This window comes from Manacus candei, unplaced genomic scaffold (genome assembly GCF_025592945.1).
Source record: "Manacus candei isolate 608988 ecotype Guabito, Panama unplaced genomic scaffold, ASM2559294v1 h1tg000056l, whole genome shotgun sequence".
Taxonomy (NCBI): Eukaryota; Metazoa; Chordata; class Aves; order Passeriformes; family Pipridae; genus Manacus; species Manacus candei.
In genome coordinates this window covers 6,252,486-6,272,593 of record NW_026138104.1, presented here as the reverse complement: position 1 = coordinate 6,272,593, position 20,108 = coordinate 6,252,486, and the positions used below count along the sequence as shown (strand labels likewise).

Sequence of the window (20,108 nt, the reverse complement as noted above, 5' to 3'; positions counted from 1 at the left end):
ACATCCATTATATGCTGTCTCTTGTTATAAGAAAACAAAGGTCAAAGAATTCTTGTGCAAGTAATTTACTGGATTCGGTCCAAGCTAGGCCAATGGAACCAGTCACCTAAATAATGACTGTCAACCAAGTAAAGTCCTGCAGGACTGAATTCCCAGCATTGCAATGAGGCAATAAAACGTGTCTCTCAATATGACCTGTTAACCTAAATAACTCAAGAAGATCTACAGCAGATTAAACAGACCACAGTTCCTTAAAGTTAGCCTAGAAATGAGGCTGCAGTTCCAGCTGACTTTACTTCAGGCTCTTTAAGGTAACATAATTGAACACTGCTGCCAGGAGAGGATCACTGGCCATCCCCTGCTGTGTACTTCCTTCTGCCTTCCTTGCTCTGGGAAAAGCATTCAATTGACTATATGAAAATCCTAATCAGCAACCTAAAAATAAATTTTTTTTTCAGCCAGATCACTTCTTTGAGCCACCTTTCCATAAGGCCATATGCAACAATGTCAGACAACAAACGTAGAAGGAACACAGATAGGGAGGTGGGAAAGGAGATGAAGGATATAACTATCCTGGTTCAAGAGGTGGCATCACCTACACTGGCTATAAATGAGAGTGGAAGTCCAATCAAAGGCCTTATTTTAAATAATAAATAAATAAATTTCAAGAAAACATACACCACACCTGAAACAGATTAATTTAATGTTGGTAGTAATACAGACAGATTTCTCAGGCCCAGATCCAGACATATTTATTAGGTCAATTTTATTTTGATATTTCCCTGATATTCATATATTCCAAGACTTTTAACAGGCATCAGCCATATACACAAACTGTTTAGTTTAGAAGCTTATTTTCCTTGCCAAGGTGTACTGTACCCAGCATGACACACTTCCAGAACAGTTTTTATTCTCCAAAGTACGTTTTGATCACAGAATTACTGTTTCATATTGCTTGACAACAGGAAAAAAACCCAACCCCCAAACCTCAACAGTATTTAACTGAAAGAAACAACTTTAAGATACTGCAATACATGATCCATAAAGTTACAAATAACAAAACAGTTATATAAAATCAGCATCACAGTTCTTGAAACCTGACACAACCTCTTCCAATTCTTTCATCAACAGGAGTTAAAAGTTGTCAGACAAAACATTTTATTCTGCTGCTCCTGTTATTCATTATTTAAACATTAAAATTATTTAAATGTTGCAAATTTTAGTTCACATTTTAGTGAAAACATGAGCTGGAAGACAGAGACGAGGAACAGAATCAAGACCCCATAATCCAGGAGGAAATGGTCAGCGACCTGCTATGCCACTTAGACATCCACAAATCCATGGGGCTGGATGGGATCCACATGAGGTTACTGAGGGAGCTGCCAGAGGACCTTGCAACTTTCAACCATTTACCAGCAGCCCTGGCTAACCAGGGGGGTCGCAGTTGACTGGAGGTTAGCAAACGTGACACCAGAAAATTACAGGCCTGTCAGCCTGACCTCAGTGCTGGGGAGGTCATGAAGTAGATCACCTTGAGTGCCATCATGAGGCATGTGCAGGACAAACAGGGAAATCAAGCCCAGCCAGCATGGGCAGGTCCTGCTTGATCAACCTGATCTCCTTCTGTGACAAGGTGACCCATTTGGTGGGTGAGGAAAAGGCTCTGGATGTGTCTACCTGGACTTTAGTAAAGCCTTTGGCATCGTTTCCCACAGCATCTCCTGGAGAAACTGGCTGCTCATGGCTTGGCTGGGTGTGCTCTTCACTGGCTAAAAAACTGTCTGGATGGCCGGGCCCAGAGCGTTGGTGAATGGAGTTACATCCAGCTGGCACCCGGTCACCGGGGGTGTTCCCCAGGGATCAGTGTTGGGGACAGTCCTGTTTAACATCTTTACTGATGATCTGGACAAGGGAATCGAGGGCACCCTCAGTCACTTTACAGACACACCAAGATCAGGGGGAATGTTTCATCTGCTGGTGGGCAAGAAGGCTCGACAAAGGGATCCGGACAGGCTGGATCAGTGGGAAGAGGCCAATGGTAGGAGGTTCAACAAGGCCAAGTGCCAGGTCCTGCCCTTGGGTCACAACAACCCTGTGCAACTCTACAGGCTGGGAGAAGAGTGGCTGGAAAGCTGCCCAGCAGAAAAGCACCTGGGGGTGCTGGTCAACAGCAGCTGAACATGAGCCAGCAGTGCCCAGGGGCCAAGAAGGCCAGTGGCATCCTGGCCTGTATCAGCAATAGTGTGGCCAGCAGGGCCAGGACAGTGATTGTCCCTCTGTACTCGGCACTGCTGAGGCTGCACCTCCAATCCTGTGTTGAGTTTTGGGCCCCTCCCTACAAGAAGGACATTGAGGTGCTGGAGCGTGTCCTGAGAAGGGCAACAAAGCTGGTGAAGGGTCTGGAGCACAAGTTTGATGAGGAGCAGATGAGGGAGCTGGGGGTGTTCAGCCTGGAGAAAAGGAGGATCAGGGCAGACCTTATAGCTTTTTAACACTATGTAAAAGGAGGACAGAGGAAGGTGGGGGTCAGTCTCTTCTCCTAGGTAACAAGTGACAGGACAAGTGACAACCTCAAGTTGCGCCAGAGGAGGTTTAGATTTTAGGAAAAATTTCTTCATTGAAAGGGTGATCAGCCACTGGAACATGCTACCCAGGGAAGTAGCAGTATCACCATCCCTGAAGTATTCAAAAGACATGTGAATGTGGTACTCGGGGACATCATTTAGCAGTGAACACAGTGGTGCTGGGTTAACAGTTGGATTCAATGACAGGTTTTTTCCAACCTTAACCATTGTTTAATTCTATGAATCCATGAAATTCTTATGACTTTTTTTAAATTAATCTAGGAGGAAAGAGTCCATTGCCAAGCAGAAGTCCTTTATTACTTTACTTCTGAATTTGCTTTCAAATACATCTATTTTACAGCATGCCATGCTGCTGGGTGTTTCTATATATATCTAAATGCTCTAACTCAACACACTTCACCAAAGCACATGGACAGATTTCCAAAGGTAAGCAAAGCAAAGCAGCTGATCAGAGAGTTACTTTCTAATCAATGGCTTTCCAACTGGCAGCCTCTGATGCTCTGAACCCTGACTCCCATTTATCAGTAGCTGTAAAAATCTTGCAGCACAACTGACTGTGTCTAGGTACACATCTCCCAGGTTCTGTGCTACAGCTTCACCTGCCTCTACCAGTATTCCATGTTTCATCCTGGGGTGTTACCAGAAAGAAACATACATACATCTAAAAATCCCAATCCTACAGACTTCAAATATGTTATGTATATACATATAGTACTTATATAGTACTACTTCAGATAATACCTTAATAATAATAAAATAATACCTTCATAATAATATAATACCTTAATAATATCTTAATACAGGTTTAAAAAATGGTCTAGAAGGGTAAAGATCTTGATTTAGGTAGTTATTTTAGTTAATGTAAAACAATTTAATGCTGGTAGACACATACTCATTGCTGTCAAAAACACAAAAGTCCTGGGAAAAGAAAAAGATGTCTAGAAAACAGCTCTAACAGCTCTGGATACGAAGCTTAGCACAAATCACATCTAGAGTTTCAGTTATACCAATGCTGCACACACGTCATCCTACCTATACATAACTATTTGAAGCTCTTCATTCACTTTTTTGATGAAAAACTATCTTTTAAGCTCAAAACATTTTTTTATTTATTTTCCTTCTTCCCTAAAGGATGTGAAATGAGTATTCAATTTTCTCCAGAGCAAAGAGTTATATTTTTTAATTTCCTTTTATACTTTCCACATCCCTCTTACCCTAATGTGTTTTCTTTAATAGGAAAAAAAATTAAAAAATAACACACATACGTTGCAATGAAAATGCTGAAAATAGGAAAAATTCTGTTTTCCCCCAATATACCCAGAGAAATTTGGGATAATTTTAGTGATTACTTTGTGTTAGATTCAGGCAAATATGGTATTAACAAGCAATGCAAACATAGCTCTCTCTATAAAGAGATGCCATATTCTAAAGACACTTCAATAAAAGTGTGCTAATTGAAATTAAGAACCAGAGACAACTAGATAATACTTAATAAAAAACCTAACTCAAATTCAGCCAATCAGAGGCTATCTACAGTAGAACAAATACTTTAAAGCCTACAAAGGAACAGTTTTTGCAAGATCCAACAACAAAAAGAAAAAGCCACAGATAATTTGCAGAGCGGTGCAAACCAGTACAATGGTGCCAAGACATTTTTATCTGGAAATTTAGATCTTGGCATAAATTCTATCAATAGATGAGAATTCACAGGCAGTTTGTACAACAACAGATCCAGCAACAGGATGTGCACCAGACTGACCATGTCTACATCTGCTGGCAATAACCTACCCCAGCCCTCAGAACACAGTGACATCTCATCCTTCCATTCACTCCTTCAAGCCATCTTCTATGAAGCAAAATCACTGCTGCCAACATACAAAGACTAACCAGAGAAGATCAACCTCTCAGCCCCTGAAGTCTCCAGAAAGTCCAATAAAATGCATAAGCATTCCCAGCAGCTGCTGAAAATTACAGAACCTCTACTCACATCAAACTTAGGCTATCTATTCATACCACATGTTTTTACTCTGTTATTTTACTGATCTTTTCGTTGGTGGTTTTTTTCCTTAAAACCAGTTAGGTACTCTGAAAATTTCCGTAAGAGTTTATTTCTATTTTAACACCCATGCTTTGTAATACTTGGCAGAGTCAGAAGTTCATTTTTCACTTGCTCAATACAGCAAAAAGGATGAATTGCATACCCCTTTTCCAAAAGCTTCTTGAGGAATGATCCAGCCAAAGAAGAAACTGCCGTCTACAAAACCAAATCCACATTTTCTTCAGTTTCTAAACTACAATGGGATAGCAATATACCTTATCAATTGTCTTAACCTGTAGCATCTTAAGACCTTACTTGTAAACTCATAAAACACCCACCTTCACTATTTTGATCTAACTGGCTCTATAAATGATAGCTTGCAACCATGCAATGATCTGAAGCAGAAGTCAGTGAGTAGTTAACTACAGAATTTTTCAAAGTATCCAAAGAGAAGCAAACAAAAGTTCTAATGATTCCAACCTATGATTCACCCCAGACTCCAGCGTTTATAAACCACAGTGAAGAACCAACAGGAATCAAAAGATCATCTGCCACATCCAAGAATCCCCAACTGGCTGACACCACTAATAGAGCAAACGAACGCATGCTGTCAGTTATTCTCTTCCAAAGTGCTATGTTCTGCAACTTGACAACTTAGGAAATTAAGTCATCTCCATCTTCAAATAACCATTTCTTGATGCTGACAAATTTGCCAAATCTCTGCCCCATGTCTATTCAGTCATCTGTCCCAGGAGAAGGAAAGAACTTTTTTTTAAAGCAGACAGTTGACAAGTAAAAGAAAAACAGACTGACTACCTGAAGCATTTTGGGTTTTATACCTGGATAAATTAAAGAGACTCAACCTAGTTCTTTTTATCAAGGCATCAGATAAAAATATATGCAGATTCAGTTAGCTCTGTCAAAAACATCTCCTATAGATAATAAATTTGCAGACTATGACAAGAAGATTAGAGGCACTCAACATGCAAATCAGCATTCTTCCAAGACTGTAAGGTGATAGATAAGGCCATACAAAAGAAGAAAAAAAAAAACCTCCTGATGGCTTCCTGGAAAACCCCAGCATCTGGGGAGACATTCCCAGAATCTCATAAAGGATTAAATCGAAGAAAGGAGTGATATGGAGGTAACACAGCCTTTTTTTGCAAACATCCTGGCTGCTGGGAACTTAGAAGTGGACCCTTAGGCCTACTTAGGCCTATTTCATCTGTCTATCACCCCAAAATTAGTTTACTGACTATAGCCACTCAAACTGCTTAAGAAAAAGGTACAAAAAGAGAGTGAACATAAGCAAAAATCGCAGAGAAGTTCCATCAACTCTCTGGAGGTAACCAATGGGCTCCCTTTTCTTCCTCCACCTTTTCAGGACACTTTGGGGTGAGCGATTGCTTTATACATATACACTAATTTTACTTTTGCTCCATAGTACTTTAAAATTTTTACTTATTACTTCGTTCTAAGTTGATTTTGCTTTATAGTGTAGACTTTTTTGTTTTACTTATTCTTTGTAAATTGTCTTACTTATTTGTAAGTTGCTTTTGCTTTAGGGCGTGTGCCTATATTATTACTACTACATAGTTTAAGTGTGTTTTTGCAGTTAGATCCTATTCCAGACACGACAAACCCCATAAACTGTCACAAATTTGTATTAATAAACATGTTACTTAGTGAACTGTTAGAGTGAGTCTTTTTTTAGGTGCTGACAGTTTCGTTGATGGTGAAATAACTCATAGGAGAAACCTGCTGAGGGGTTTTTATACCGCTTTTTATAAAAGAACTGCACTTAAGAGTATCAAATGTCCTGTCTGCCTCGGCAAACCTGCTAATCAAAGGGTGTCATTAGGTAAGATGCTAACAGACTGTTTTGGACATTAAAAGGCTTTGATCTCCTGGGAGTGGGACACTGATAGACAAAAAGTTAATTAATACAGGTTGGACAGAAAATTCTTCTTTCCTGCCCCTTTTAACATGACACAAGATCATCACACATACTACAGGTGACATTTAATCATACTTTTACTCAGTATATGTAAGATAACTAGACGAGAGAGTACAGTGTAACATGGTGATGACACACAGCTTACATCATGATCTGGTTACTCCAACTTCAGAAGTCCAAAACCATAAATCTCCCATACATATTAAAGACTAGTAAGCCCTGCTAGATGTTGCAAGAATCCAGAATATAAACATACACAAAGTTTTTAAGATTCACACATTGATCTTTAGTGGAAAGCACCATGGGGGCTATGAGAAATACCTGTCACATTTGGAAGCATTTCCAACTAGACATCCAAGTTTTTTTTACCGGCCTGAAAGTATGCTACTGACCCAATTCAATCTACATGAAGAAAATACAGTATGTAGTAGTTCACTTCAGTGTTCTTCTGCAACATACCACAGTTTTATCCTAAAGATTCCTAGCATGCATTTTAAGTAAGGTTTCTCACAGCTGAGAAATTGTTTACTTTAGAGACTACTTCTCCCAGTGAATACAATGGAACAAACAGTCATAAAACATTTCCACATAAGAATTAAGCAATTCCTGTAAGGGAAAATGTTTTGCTCTAGTCTCGCTTCAGTTAGTAATTCTGCCACAGAATCTTTAGACCATTTACTAAAGTACCTGCTGTATTGACATCTATGTTAAAATATTTTTGATCAAGTAGTACTTGAGTGATGGAACACTGCTTTAAAGCCTGAATACTCTATGTATCCCTAATTAGCATAATGTAATTATAAATTACTGCACAAATTACATGTACATTTAGGTAAACTGTAGCTAATCAAAACTTGAAAAAAAAGGTAGTAGACCTTTTGTGCTGTAATGAAGTGCTTCAAGTAAGTTTATGAACTCAGCTGTGTTTTTAGAAACCACATAACAAATATGCACACAAGAAGGGAAAAATGCAGCACACTCAAAAAAACCTCATGAAGGAAGTACAATCAGAAATGGCTTTAATACTCCCACTGTGATATGCAGGGGAAAGTACACAGAAACTATACTGCACTTCTGCAGCACCTTCTGCACTTTTTGCACTCCTAAACTTAATGACCAGACACTCTGCAATGCTAAGCAGGTCTGTCACCTTTTGAATTGCAGTACTGTAAGGTTATGGGTCTGTATTCACTACATACACCAACAAATACTGCACAGGAAAAAGTATTTTCTTGTACTTAAGAAATGCAAAGCAACAACACTCACCTACTACATCATGGACCAGTAACACACATCACTCAATCAACAGTATTTCAAGATATGAATTTTGACCTTCACCCCAATCAGAACAACACACATTCTCCACAATCATTCCGCTTTTCTCTCTCTAACTCTGTTTTTCCCTCTCTAGCTCTGTTCAGTCCAAATTTTGCCCACTACCTCTCCCAATTACTATCCTTATCTTGACTTCCTCATGCCCCATCTGTGGTACCAAGACAGTCTGTAGTGAGTTGATCCTGGCTGGATGCCAAGTGCCCATCCAAGTATTTGTTACTCCCCTCCTCAGCTGGACAGGGGAGAGAAACTGAACAAAAGGCTCTTGGGTCAACAAAAGGACAGGGAGAGATCACTCACCAGTTACAGTTATGGGTAAAGCAGACTCAACTTGGGAAAAAATTACCAATCAAATCAAATTTTATTACCAATCAAATCAGAGTAGGGTAATGAGAAAATAAAAACTGAATCTTAAAACACCTTCTCCCTACCCTTCACTTCTTCCCAGGCTCAACTTCAATCCCCATTTCACCACCTAGCCCCCCCCCCTCCCGCCACACAGGGGGATGGGTAATGGCAACTGTGAGCAGTTCATCACACGCTGCTGTCCCTTCCTCCTCAGAACAACTCCTCACACTCTTCCCCTGCTCCAGCATGGGGGTCCTCCCACAGGAGACATTCCTCCACCAACTCCTCCAACATTAGTCCTTCCCATAGACTGCAGTTCACAAACTGCTCCAGCACGAGCCCCTCCAATGGGAAGCAGTCCCATAGGAAGACTGTGCCAGTATGAAATCCCCACAGGGTCGCAAGTCCTGCCAGCAAACCTCCTCCAGCATGGGCCCCTCCACATGGGTCCACAATTCCTGCCAGAAGCCTGTTCCACTGCAGGCTTCCCATGCCTTCTTCACACACATCTACCTGTTCTAGTGTGGGGTCCTCCACGGGCTGCAGGTGGATCTCTGCTCTGCTGTTTGCCTCCATGGACCACAGGAGAATCTCAGCCTGCCTTCCCAGAGTCTTCACCACTGGCTGCAGGGGAATCTCAGCTCTGGCACCTGAAGCACCTCCTCCCTTCCCCTCCTTCTCCACTGACCTTGGTGTCTGCAGAGTTGTTTCTTTCACATATTCTGACTCCTCTCTCCAGCTGCAGTTTCTATTGCTCAGGGGTTTTTTATCTGTTCTTAAATGTGTTATCTCAGAGGCACTGCCACAGCTGCTGATTGGCTCGGCCTTGGCCAGCAGTGGGTCCGTCCTGCAGCCGATCAGCTTTGGCTCTGCCAGACGTGGGAAGCTTCTGCAGCTTCTCAGAGAAATCACTCCTGTAGCCCCCTCTCTAACAAAATTTTGTCATACAAACCCAATACAACATGTTCTGCATAAGTACCTTTCGCAGACCTTTTATTCAAGATATCCAGCTACAAACTAACATTCACTGCCTTCTAGACTGCAGTCATTCATAAAAGGTAAGACTGTGTTTCTGTAAAAGCCATACAAATAACAAAAGCACAAAGATCAATTTTTCTGTTGCACACTCAAAACTAAAGCAATTTTTTCACTAATATTTGTTACAGTATTCTCGAAAGCAATATTCTTATATAAAGTGTCCTTCACGAAAAATTATGGATACATCAAAGAAACATTCATTTCAAAATTTCTTGAAGAATTATTTCAAGAGATATCTTCAAAAAGACTGCATAGTATACTAGTCCTTATTGGTGGTCAGTATTTAAAATTGAAGAAAAAAAAAGAAAACAGCAAGTTTTCTTCTAAAAGTTTAGTTCACCTGTATTGTGACCATATTTATGAGCACTCATTCTAGTTTACAGATACAGGTGTAATAACCACAGAGATCCCACTCCCCTCCAGGCAGCCTGTTGAGCCAGAGCTGTCAGAGCTCTGAGCACAAACCTGTCTGCGTATTGAAAGGCTACATTGCTAGTTCCTCCTTTTTTGTTTCTTGCTGTTTAGGCAAAAAGCAGGTAATACCACACCTATGGTTGCTCTATACTAGATAATGTTGGGGGGTGAGGTGTTAAACTATGGATATATCAAACAACTCTTATGACCAACTCCACAAAAAAAAATTTGTAGCTGCCTGTGATTAAATATTTTTTTAAAAAAGAAGATTTGGAGAGAGCTACAACCATTGTTATATTAATGATTTTTTTTAAAAAATTAAAACTCAAGCATTCAGAATGTGGGTCATCTGTGCAGCAGATGCAGGAACAGCTCAGGTCTGGCAGGACAACAAGCAGGAACTTATCGCTATGAGCACACAATGTTTGTGAACTGGGTGTGGAGGTAAACAGTGTAAGCTGCATTTCTACTGCCCTGGATCCTTCAGTAGTAAGTACTGCATGATCTAAACTTATTCTGTAATGACAGTCTTTCTGTCTCCAAACTAAGTTCCAAGAAACACATGTGCAAGCACAGAGACTGCAGTTATGCCAGACTGTGCTGAGATCCAGATGGATACTATCTCAAGCCTTATGTGGCTAGCTCCACAGGGAGTCACAGCCCCCTCATTCCCCAGGACTAAAATCCAGGTGGCTTATTAGACAAGCTGTAGTGTCACACAAATGTGCTGATTCAGTTCTGGGCCAGGACTGCATTCAACTTCATAACCCACTTCATCCAAAAAAAAAAGAAAGAAAAACACAAAAAACCCAACACGGAAATGTCAAGTGAAAATCATCGTGTTTATGACATTAGAGTAATAGTAATTCACCTGCAATGTAAGCAGTCTGACCTCACACATAGCACCTGAGCTCCTCACATGTAGCATCTGAGCTGCACTTTGAGGTAGTAAAACTTCCTGGAATTCGTAACTCTGAAGTTCAGTACTGAGATCTCCTGATGTCTCTGAAACAAGCTGGATTCACAAGCAACACACCTATACACAGCTAAAAAGCCTGACCAAGCTAATCTTACAAACATTGAACACCTCTGTGCTGCCTGGTACCTTTATCACATGGATTACTGCAGCTCCTTCATGATGAGTATGAACAGTGGTAGCTTGTAGTAAACCATAAACACATGGTCTATTTATACACCAGATCATCAAGGAAGACGTCTGACATATAACAGAACTATGGTGAAAAAAGATCTTTTTGAACAACACTTGTGCTACAATTCCTAAGCTTAGTTTCTCCAGTCTCTCTTTGGATACCAGAATTATCAGCCCTCGGACAAGATATATGCACCATCCCATTTCTCAAGCCAGGACCCAAAGTTCCTTACCTACTCCTCCATATAGACCCTCACACAGACCCCAATACTACCTTTTCCTACATCAATGTGTAGTATCTGCCTGACTCAGAAGTTCAGGTACATTTGAAGACACTAAAAGGGCCCACTATGCAGGGTAATAAGAGCTACTGCTGACACAAAGCTGGGAGCAGTTGCCAGCCATCTTGCAGAGATTCACGTTCCAAGCTCACCACAGGTGATAAAATAGCTGATTTAGAGAAAATCAGCTGATTTAGAGAAAACTAAGACTTTTCAAGTAATAGCTAAAAACTTACACAATCATCTCAATATGTCTGTTATCCAAACAGTTCAGGTTTACGAAAAATCAGTGATTCCCTCAAACACAGAAAAACATGACCCTGCTGGAGCCAAAACTCAGTATGACTTGACCAGCCCAGAACAGCACTTTCCAAGTAGTGACTGACCATTCAAAACCCAAGATGCTGGCTAGCACCTCACCAACAAAAACGCAGAAGTCAACCAGCCAGGAGGCTTGTGTGTCAAAAAAAAAAAAAATCAGCCACCACTTTTACCCACACCCAGTATGCACCAGTTTAGCAGCAGCACACAGAAGAAAGGGAACATGGTACATATGAGTGTATAATGGTTGAAAGTACATGGGAAGCCAATTGCCCTAATCTGCAGCTAAGTGAACTTCTCTGGGGACCCACCTGCTTGGGTTGTGTGCTCCCAAGTTAGTCTAGATCTTTCCATTGTTAAAGCAAGCCTAACTTAAGTGTGAGCAATTATTCGCAGTTTCTTATCAGAATGAATTTATTTGCCCAGTAACTGCAGCTTTACAAAATTAAAAAAAAAAAAAAAATCAAGAAACAAAAACCACACACCCCAAAAACACACAACATAGACAGCATCAGCATGGAACAATATGCTTTAGTTGCAAGACTGAGATCTTTTTAAGATTAAAAGTAAGCAGAAGCATACTAAAAGTAATGTGATTAATTTCATTCCAGTTTTGTTTAGAAACAAAAACACCAAGAGAAAAACTAAGTATCAGTCTTAATACAGTGATGATAAGCATGTTTGCTTTTGTAAGCAAATGCACTAAAACTTCTGTGTCTGACAAACTGGTTACAGTAAAGTTCCAAATTCCATACTGAAGTCAGGGCTTCAGTTTAGTTTCTGAAGGTTAAGATCTTCTCCAAGATGCATCTCAAATACAGCCACCATGTTTCTAACTAACATGCTAAAACTTCAGCTGTTATTAATCTATTACACCTCACATGCAATTAGTTTGACCTGAGAACCACTTAAATTTACACTACATTACAAATGGGATTTTATTTTTTTTTCAAAACAAAATCAGTAATCAACCTGTTGAACTAAACAGACCCTGTTCAGTGGAAACAAGAGCAGAATATACCAGGCAGAGAATTCAGTTAAGTACAAGCAATATCTCTATCAAAGCAATTCTCATTGGTAAACTCAAGAAATTATCAGAATGCAGTCAGATATCGTTTACTGTAGAACTCTGTACAGTTCTCCTTCATTTCTTGTGCCACAAGAAGCCAGGAATAACTAAAGCCCAAATGCTGATGAGGATTCCCTATCATGCACCTGAAAAATCCTCTTTATAGCCACCAGCTCTCTTTCCCTCCCCTTTATATTTTTAACTTTGCCATTAACCTGTACATATCAAACTCAGCTACTCTTAAAACTTTACACTGCTGAGGGTCTTCCCAGGAAAAGAAGGGAACAGCCTTTCTTTAGAAAGGGTTTTCTTTTCTGTTGACAAATATTTGAAGAGCACATAGAAATCAACCTCCTCCTTTCTCCCACCTACAGGTCTGTTTTGCAAGAAGTAACAAAGTCTCAGTTACCAGGGCATGAAAACGTTAGTGGCAAGTTGGGAAAAAGAGGAAGGAGATTCTTTAGAGCTGTGCCAAAAATTCATACAACATTAAGTCTTCCCACTATTTCTATAGTACTTTATATTAGAAAAGGAAATAGGTACAGCAAGCAGCTCGTGTAAACACTCCAACAGACAGTAACTGAAAATTCAGTGTCTGACTCTTCCTTTGTTTTTAGATATGAAAAGTCTGAAACAGTTTACACACTGCCCTAAGATGCCACCTTCTCGTCCAATTAAACTTTTTTTCAGAGGCAAAGGAACAGCTTAGTCTTTCCAAATACTCTCACTTCTCTCACTTTATCTTTTGCTGGAAGACAAACTAAAAAGTGACAATTGGGGAGAAATGTGATTCCCCTTCTTTAAAAATGCCTGATATCATGCAGTTTGATCTAACAACATACAAGTCTGACCAAAACAAAACCTCATCTAATCAAGGTTAAAAAAAGAAAAAAGCCTTATCTGAATTCCCAGTATTTATCATAAAAAAAAAAAGAGAAAGAAAATGCTTCTTCAATTGTAAGTACCATATTCCAAGTAAGCATTAGATTTTGAAATTAACACTACTTATTGGTCAAGTGCTCCTAAACTGAAGCTTTCAACTGGCAATCTAAAGCTGCTGTAAAAGAAAATTAGACAGAGATTTTATTTCCTTCTTGTATCTAACTATGTAAGTGCTAAACTGATAAAATTAGCCAAAACCTACACCATAGACAAAACCAAAATCCTTTAAATGGTTGGAAAACAAAACAAAAAAACTCAAAATAAACTCCACTACCTAAAAAACAAAAAACCACACAGATCCTGAAACTGTCAGAACATTTAAGAGACAGTTATGTATTTCCACTTTAAAAATAAGAAGAAAAATGGTCTTTCTGAACAGCATCTAGATGGAATTACAATAGAAAGCTAAGCTCTTTTCTACTATTACTGTAACACTTGGGTAAATATTATCCACACAAGCATTATAACCAGCATTACTTAATAAACAAAACACATACCACTCTAGCTGCTCTTTCCTGAGATTCACACTTCCTGCAAAACCATGGTCCAGTGGGTACTTGAACAATTCCATAGCAAGCTGTTTTGAACAAGACAAAATATTTCAGCAAACATAAGCAGCACTACAATACTACTAAATATGAATGATATAAAAAAAGTTTAGTATAGTTGATCTCACATCATTTTAATTGTCAAGAAAGTCAAATTGACATCTACACATTGCACTTGAAATCCTATCACAATGGTACTAGAAATGAAGTACAAAAAGCTTCCACCTAAAAAAATTACGCAGAATTTGTTGAATTAATAAAAAAACCCAAACTATTGGCTTGAAAAGTAATATACCCATTCAAAAGCAGCGATGTGTCATATGTGGTTTGTTTTGCTATTTATTTACCTGCAAAACAGGTGAGACACTTTACTTTAAATGATGCATACTTGTTATTGTCAGGTCTTTTTTAAGAGAAAACTAAAAGCAAATAACAAATCTGAGTTTTTGATAAGACATTCATTCATACACTTACTTACTATCCAGTTCTCTTACTCTTTATAAGTAAAATAACTGGTCTTGAGCAGGAAATCCATAATAAACTGAAAAAAGATACAAAGTTTGCTGTTTTTCCCCTGCAAATTCATGTAGAGCTGCAAATACAAACTTAACTGAGCATCAGGGCTAAGATTAGTTGCAACTACAACCAGGCTACAACATAAATCCTTAGGAAAGAATTTGACACAATCACATTTATCTGCAAGACTGTCATCTATATTTTCATAGTATATAAAAGCAACCCCAGGAGTTTGGTAAGAAATTCCACAGGAAAAGAGTTTAGCAATTTGGCAATATTGTTTATGTTTGAAATGCACACATCAAGCAACTTTAAGAACGACTGAGGGAATTAAAATACAAGAACACAAGTGTTGTATATTCTAATATTGGTATGGGTATAACAAATAACAAAAAAATCAAAAACCCAAACATTTTCCTCGGAAAGACAATCCTGAAATTTTAAAAATATGATGTCAGACTCAATTCCCAACAATCCTATGTTACTTAAATACAAAAATCTGGTTTAAGTGTGTGAGTAGAAAAAAAATATGTATGATAAATTAATAGTTAGGAAGAACATTGAGATTAAATTAGTAACTTCTAGTATATATACAAAAATATTATTGGTTTTGTGCTAGCTTGAAGAATAAAAAATAGTAATGCAACAGTAGTATAAATACACCTTTCCTTCTATGAAGGAAAGCTAACGAAATAATTTCCTATTATATATATACATACATGTAGTCATATTAAGATCATTGTCAAGTTTTCACATACTGTATCCAAGTACTGACAGGACAAACTATTCTGACAATCCCTTTCTACTGTACATTAAAGTTCTTTAATGTAAGAAAAAAAACCCTTGTTTTCCTTGCATCTATATTAACCCCAGATGGGGGGGACTCTGAATTCCTCTTCAGAAATTAAAAGGGATTTTAAATGTGCACTCACACATTTATGTTAGCAAGTGACAGCGCAGAGTAAGAAACAACTATGGAATGCAACTCAGAGACAGGGCTGGCAAGTAGACACAAAGGCAACACTAGCTGGGCAAAGACCAAAGTTGAAGTGCTTTTATATCTGTAAAAGTAAAAGAATACATCTAGAGCCTAGAAGAGTCCATCTCAGAGTTTGTGCTCTGAGATACTGGGATACTGTTCACAGAGTTCCAGGGCTTCCTTTGGTTTATAGTTCCACTACTGTGCAAAGCTTTGTTAGACACACGAAGCGATTCTGTCCTCCACAACTTGCCAGTGACTTAACACCTGAAGTTTCTTCTGAACTAAAAACAATTATAGTAACAAAAAAAAGGAGTTAATAAAGCCTCATGGGTAATACTGCTGTCTGCACTTGAAATACAGACTATCAGCTTTAACCATGAAGACACTAAGTTTACTACAGAAAGGCCACAAAAAGAGCAGACACACTTCCCCTACCACCTTCATTCATGGGACACACCTAATGTAAAGTATCCCAAATGTAAAGCATCAATGATACAGTAAACCAAGACATGGAGTTCTTCTAAAGATCTCTACAACAGCATCTGGATTTAGAGGAAGCAGTACTTTGCACACTTCCTGACAGATTCAAATTCAGATTTGGATATGACTTTAAAAAAAAGTTCATATTCTTGTACCAAATCTACTGAAGTGTGTCTCTCTATTTTGGTAATACCTCCTATAACTGACCTTTGTTCCCACTGTTTCAGTTCCAAGTGTTCCTACCAATCAGTTCCGTCACAGAAGATATTAGCAATGTTCTAGATACAAATGAAGATGCCCAAGATAATGCAAAAGTAACAGCTGTTTCAGGTGTGGCTTCTAAAAGTATTCATGTTTTAGTGGTCTTCATGACTCTAAGATTCCACAAGAGCAGAGTTAACTTACTGGTTAACATTACTCAGCTCTTAAGACAACAGAAAACCAATTCAAAACCAGATTAATTTCACAGATCCTATCAGCTCCCTTTTATGTTCAATCCAACATTAACAGGAGTAACCAAATTCTTCTGCAGATCTCCTTAAATTTCTCACTATCTGTCAGCTTACAGAGAAGCATATACTTGAAACAACCAGTTACTATATTAGATCATCTTCAGCACAATTTAAGACCAAGCACGAGACACTCATTAGTAGCATTTTCACACGTACTAGGCATTCAGACTAATGAATTGGATTTAGGATTTTCTGTCTCCTCCAATTTGTTCACCACCTATAAGTAGCCAAAGAGCCAGTCTCTGAGTTCACATGACTGCTTAGAAGTTGGTATAGAAAAACTACCATCTCATTCCTTATTTCTGATACCATAAAGTAAAAGCCATGATGACTTCCTTTCTCACAACATAAGCAGCAGAATCCAGTCTCTTCCTCTGCTCTCACACGAAGGGTCAACCCACTGACAGAAACAAAACAATCACACAGAGGGAACATGCCAGCTCCTGAGCTGAGCTGGAAACCAACCAACGAGCCTCCACTAAGCCAAACAAATCCAGCATCAGCCATTCCGACTAGCACCCTCCCCCTGCAGAACCACAACAGGAAGTCTCTTCATCTACCAGGAAACATCAGCCAAATGACATTCAAGGAAAGGCAGGCAGAGGTAGAAATCACATGACAGCTAAGCCTTTCCTACGCCCGCCTCTCTTCCAATCCTAAACCCTCCTCGTGCACTGGCTGCCCCTCAAATAAATTTTTCAAACTTGGGAAAGGCAGGGACAACAGGGATCGAGTACAGGAAGAAAGAAATACAGCAATAATTGCCAGAACAGAGAATAGTAACAAGTTCTGCAAATAGAAAAAGGAAGTTTAGATAGTCTTTGGAAGGTTGCAGCTGACGTTAACAGGGTGCAAAGGCAGACTGGGAAGCATGGACACAAAAACGGTACAAGTGGAAGAGAGAAAAAAAATTGGAAAAGTGGGTTCTTCCTTTCTCACAGCCACAATATAGGAAGTCATAATAGAGTAAGCCTCATGTGAGGGAAAAGACAGGCAGACTGGAAGGACAGGGGATGACAGGACAGGTCAGACCTGAAAGCACGTGGCCTTGGAAACAGGGAAACAGGTTTCATTGGTAAGGAGAAGGAGCTGGGAGGTGACGCCGGCATCAGAGGGGGGAAGGGAAAATTGGGGAATAAACGGCCGGGGAGGGGAGGGGGAGGTGAAGCAGGGCCAAGGGAAGACCGAGAAGGAAGCGGCGAGGCCGGGGCGGGAGCGCTGCCCTCGCCTGCCCGCTCACCTTGATGCACTGCGACATTGCAGCCGTGCCCGTCGCAGTAGACGAGCGGGTTCTCGGCCCAGCCCCGCTCGTCGGAGCACACGCAGCAGCCGCCGATCATCTCCTTCATGCTACTGGAGAACTCGCCCTCCAGTGACACCGGCAGCAGCAGCGGCTCGCTGGAGACCATCTAAGGGTTAAAAACACCGTCGTCAACACCGCGCACGCCACACGCGCCTCGCCCTCCGCCTGCCCCCTCCCCCGGCGGGGTCTCCCCTCAGTCACTCAGCCGGCGCCGCCGCCACCACCGCCGCGGCAACGCTTCGGGGCCCATGACCGCCGGCTGAGCGCCTCGTCTCGCCCCCGCCCGACCAACCGGCCAGGCTGTGTCGGCCGGGCCGCGGCGGCGGCGGCTCCTGAGGCGGACGCGGCTCCGCGGGCGTGCACGGCGGCGGCGGCGGCGCGCAGGCGCAGTGCGCGCGCGCCCGCGGGGCGGGCGGGCAGGCCTCGGCCCGGGGCCTCCTCGCGAGGGTTCGCGCGCTGCCCGCGGAGCGTGAGCGCCGCCGCGCCGGCCCGGGCGCGCGCCCCGCCGCGCACACCCCCCACCCAGAGAGCGGGCGCGGGCGCGCGCGCGGCGCCCCGCCGGCGGCGCGCGCCCGCCCTTCGCTGCGCCTCGCCCGCGCGCACCTGACGGCCCCGCGCGCGCACCCACCTCGGCGCGCGGCCACGGCCCGTCCCCCGCGCGGGACATGGCGGGGCCCGCCCGGCCCCTCCGCCCGCCCCGCTCCGCGTCCCGCCCGGCCCAGCGACACCGGGCTGGCCGCGGCCCCCCTCGCTACCCTCCCCTCCCCTCGGCGCGGGGGGGCGGGGAGGCGGCGGACATGCGCCCCGCTCCCACCCGCGATGTCACTCTGCTCATGCCCCCTTCAGGAAGGCTGGAGGACTCGCCCCATTCCCGCCCCCTTCCCACCCTCCCATCCCCCCCGAAATCGTTTTTACTATCTTGTTTATTTTCCCCCTGATGTGACTGCAGGACTAATGCATTCCCCCTCCCAACTTTTATTATCCTGTTTATATCCCCTCGGCGTGCCTGCAGGACTAATGCGTTCTCGCCGTTACGCCACTTGCCCGCCCTCACCGCAACTTTTACTATTTTGTTTATTTTCCCGGCGATGGGGCTGCACAGCTAATGCATTATTAATCCCGCGCTTTCCTCTCCCCCAAAACTCCTGGCGTGGATGCAGCGCTGCCCGGCTATTCCTGCCACAGCAGCGAAAGTGATGCTGAACTGGAGATGTGACAAACACAGAAATCAGGGAGTCCGCAGACACAAAACCAAACGTGTTCTCAACACAGCTGCTCTGGGCGTTTGGGGTTTCTTTTTAGTGAAACAATTCTGTAATTCTGTTGTCTCTCTTAATTAGAAGAGGAGGGGAAGAAGAAAAAAAACCCAGAGGAGAGAGCTGAGGTGGTCAGCAGAGAGGAAAATCTCAGACTACTGAATTCACCATTGTAAGCAGGTATGCCTATGGCAGAAGGAACTAATTGTGGTGATTGTTAGAAGCACAGAGAAATTAAATGCAGCCTTGCAAAATTCTGCTCACTCACTTGCCCCAGGCCTAGCATTTATTTATTTGTTTGTTTGTTTATTTATTTGTGTTGGACAAGGAAGATATCATTGATTTATGTTCATTATCGTGCTAAAAGATGGAGAAGCAGAATTTGTGCGTGGACTGTATTTTTCATGATGATCTTGCAAGGGCAGCTCAGCTGGTATCCCTACAAATCACTACTGAATTATGTACATTCCTGGACACATCACTACCTATACCGATACATATCCAGGTTATATTTTATACATTGTTAACTAATAAAACATCTGCACTTGTGTACGGGAGTATCAGGAACTGCTACGTGGAAGGCAGAGGTGGGATGTGTACAACTCTACCCCCTACAGACATTTGACTCTGCAGTTTGGAAGCAGGATATCTTAGGTCAAGCTCTTTTCTCTCCTTGAAAGTTTTAAGTGAAATTATTTTGATAGAGAAAGAACGGCGGGCAGGGAAAAAGGAGTCATAGAGGTAGCTTCCTACATGCAGGGCCCAACCACACGTGAGATTAATGCAGCCATTTGGGGCACATTCTAAGCATTTCTCTAAGCATAAATACATGCTCCAAATATCCCTAAGAGTTTAAAAATGTTTAAGACCCGTGTAAAAAACGGAGGGGGAGGAGACTGGAACATACTATGTTTCGGTTTGTGTAAAATCAAAGATTGATCACCAGAAAAAAAAAAAAAACACCCTGCACCAAATGTCCTATCAACACTGAAGAACACAAATTTGAACATAAAACTATTTATGTTATAAAACA

General features: G+C 41.5%; 1 protein-coding gene across 8 annotated transcripts in view; it reads right to left on the bottom strand.

Annotated features, from left to right (window-relative positions):
- MLLT10 (MLLT10 histone lysine methyltransferase DOT1L cofactor) overlaps positions 1-18,510 on the bottom strand; it is a 123,185-nt gene extending 104,675 nt beyond the window's left edge. For 3 of the 8 annotated variants that reach the window (XM_051802311.1, XM_051802316.1, XM_051802314.1), the window contains exons 1-3: positions 18,448-18,509; positions 17,757-17,925; positions 13,976-14,055 (exon numbers count right to left, since the gene is read on the bottom strand). In XM_051802311.1, coding sequence (XP_051658271.1) covers positions 13,976-14,055; positions 17,757-17,925; positions 18,448-18,486 — 288 coding nt within the window. In that variant the 5' untranslated portion in view covers positions 18,487-18,509. Of the gene's footprint in view, positions 1-8,776; positions 9,363-13,975; positions 14,056-17,756; positions 17,926-18,111; positions 18,186-18,447 lie in introns of those variants that run through there. The other 5 variants (XM_051802317.1, XM_051802318.1, XM_051802312.1 and 2 more) reach the window with 5 other exon arrangements.
- Between the last annotated feature and the right edge of the window lie 1,598 nt (positions 18,511-20,108).